Source organism: Marmota marmota, unplaced genomic scaffold (assembly GCF_001458135.2).
Source record: "Marmota marmota marmota unplaced genomic scaffold, marMar, whole genome shotgun sequence".
In the NCBI taxonomy this organism is placed as follows: Eukaryota; Metazoa; Chordata; class Mammalia; order Rodentia; family Sciuridae; genus Marmota; species Marmota marmota.
Window position 1 is genome coordinate 735594 of NW_026000242.1, and position 2691 is coordinate 738284.

At 39.6% G+C, this 2691-nt stretch overlaps 1 protein-coding gene across 1 annotated transcript; it reads left to right on the forward strand.

Moving 5' to 3' along the window:
* Positions 1–1154: 1154 nt before the first annotated feature.
* LOC107145654 (olfactory receptor 10G7) lies at positions 1155–2102 on the forward strand. The gene has a single exon (XM_015489648.2). The coding sequence runs from the start codon at positions 1167–1169 to the stop codon at positions 2100–2102; it is 936 nt and encodes a 311-aa protein (XP_015345134.1). The 5' UTR covers positions 1155–1166.
* Positions 2103–2691: the final 589 nt, after the last annotated feature.

Consider the following 2691-nt stretch of genomic DNA (forward strand, 5'->3'; position numbering starts at 1 on the left):
ATATGAATCTATATGACAGAAGCATCTTGGAATTTAGTGAAGCAGTGTTCCTTCAACCAGATTTTCTTATATTTCTTCACAGTTTTTTCTTACTTTTCTCCTTAAAAAAATAATTCCAAGGACTTCCAGTCTTCTCACTTAAGGAAAAAATATTGAGTCTGAGATCTGGAGTAATAGAAATCTTAGAAACAGTAAGAGTAATTTCAGACTGTATACTTAATCTCTACTTTAGAGGCACAATTTTTGTTTCAAAAAAAAGTATATTATTTAATTCAGTCCTGAAAACTCCAACACCAGAGACACAGTTTAGTATCACTTTACTACTTAATTAGATCTAATTTTTCTTGCATATGTCAAAATAACTTATATGATGATTTGATCATGCATTAGAAGAAGTGTGGGCAATTATTTGATATCCTAAAGGGAGAAGTAATAAAAAATACAAATGGAAAAAAATAAAAATAGGAATGGTTAAAAGGTAAGAGGAGTTGAGAAAAGAAATGATACTCTATCAATCATTGCATTAGTTTAGTTTCACATTTTTCATATGACCAGGGTGACATGGTCTAGATGGGACAAAGGAATGGAAGGAGCTTACCAGAAATGCTGGGCCACTGCTGTTACCCTGCCTCCTCATTCCAACTGCTGCTGAGCAGATGTAGAAAAACGGTTTTCCCTCGCTATCCAGGATGTACATTACTTTATAGATTGTACTAAAATAGAAATTCTCTGATGATCAGAGAACTGAATGTTTGAAGGTGTGTATGTGCATATGAGTGTGTGTATATGCATATGCAATTGTGTGTGTGTCTCCCTATGTGTTAGAAAAAGGGAGACAGAAATATTTGAATATATCAGATAGAAATTACCCTGAATATATCTTTTCAAATTCTATAGAAAATAAAAATATTTGCTCAACTTTTTGAAATTTAATTGATTTCATATGAATTCACACTTTTTTCCATATATGGCTGAGTTTGGTATTGAAATATGGATGAATCCATTTCTCCTGAGAACCTGCCTTCAAAGTGAAGGGGCTGCATAAAATATAGATGACAATTGAACCACAGAGAAAGGAGCTCCCATATTTCACACAAAATATGCTCTCCATGAATACTAGGTTTGCCTTCCGATGTACAAGGTCACAGTCCTACATATGAGAAGAAATGTTAAATGTGAGCCTTGTGACAACGTTCTTCCTCACAGGCCTTCCCCATGCTCCAGCGCTGGACACCATGCTCTTTGGCCTCTTCCTGGTCATTTACATTCTCACTGTGCTGGGGAACCTCCTCATCCTGCTGGTGATCAGGGTGGATTCCCACCTCCACACCCCCATGTACTACTTCCTCACCAACCTGTCCTTCATTGACATGTGGTTCTCCACTGTCACAGTGCCCAAAATGCTGATGACCCTGGCCACCCCAGGTGGTGGGGCCATCTCCTTCCATAGCTGTGTGGCCCAGCTCTATTCCTTCCACTTCCTGGGGAGCACCGAGTGTTTCCTCTACACTGTCATGTCCTATGATCGCTACCTGGCCATCAGTTACCCGCTCAGGTACTCCAGCATGATGAGGGGGAGAGTGTGTGCCCTCCTGGCTGCGGGCACCTGGCTCAGTGGCTCCTTGCACTCTGCGGTCCAGACCACCCTGACGTTCCGCTTGCCCTACTGTGGGTCCAACCAGGTCCAGCATTACTTCTGTGATGCTCCACCCATCCTCAAGCTGGCCTGTGCGGACACCTCAGCCAATGAGATGGTCATCTTTGTGAACATTGGGGTGGTGGCCTCGGGCTGCTTTCTGCTGATAGTCCTGTCCTATGTGTCCATTGTCTGCTCCATCCTGAGGATCCGCACCTCAGAGGGCAGACACAGAGCCTTTCAGACCTGCGCCTCCCACTGCATCGTGGTCCTTTGTTTTTTCAGCCCTGGTCTTTTCATCTACCTGAGACCTGGCTCCAAAGATGCTTTGGACGGAATTGTGGCTGTCTTCTACACTGTGCTGACACCTCTTCTTAACCCTGTTGTGTACACCCTGAGGAACAAGGAGGTGAAGAAAGCTCTGTCAAAGCTGAAAAATGGATCAGTGTTTATTCATAATAAATAATCAAGTAAGGCCCAAATGCATGAACATAACACTTGGAAGAAGAATTTCTGATATCTAATATTAATTTTTAAGGAATACTAATAAATTTTCTATTTTTTCTTGTGTAATGTATGTGAGTCCCAGTTAAAACACCTATCAAATGATGACAATCTAAGAAGGATAAATTTTCCATGAAGTAAATCATTAAATCATTACTTAATTTTCCATAAAGTAAATCATTAGAAAGGGAGTTTATTTTTACCATGTAATTATTTTGCAGAATTGCTATGTAGTATAATATTATTATATTTCATTTTATCTCATTTAAGTAAATGCTTTAAAGTCTTTCTATTCATATTTTAAACTTCCTATATTGAAAAAAATCATTCTTAATATTTATAATTCACCATATACAATAGTGTATATATGATGTAATTTTTGCTTTAGAAAATACTAGACAAGAGGTGCAGTGGCACACACCTGTAATCCCAGCAGCTCTCAGGAGGCTGAGTCTGGAGGATCAGGAGTTCAAAGCCAGACTCTGCAACAGCAAGGCACTAAGCAACTCAGTGAGACCCTGTGTCTAAATAAAATACAAAATAGGATTGGG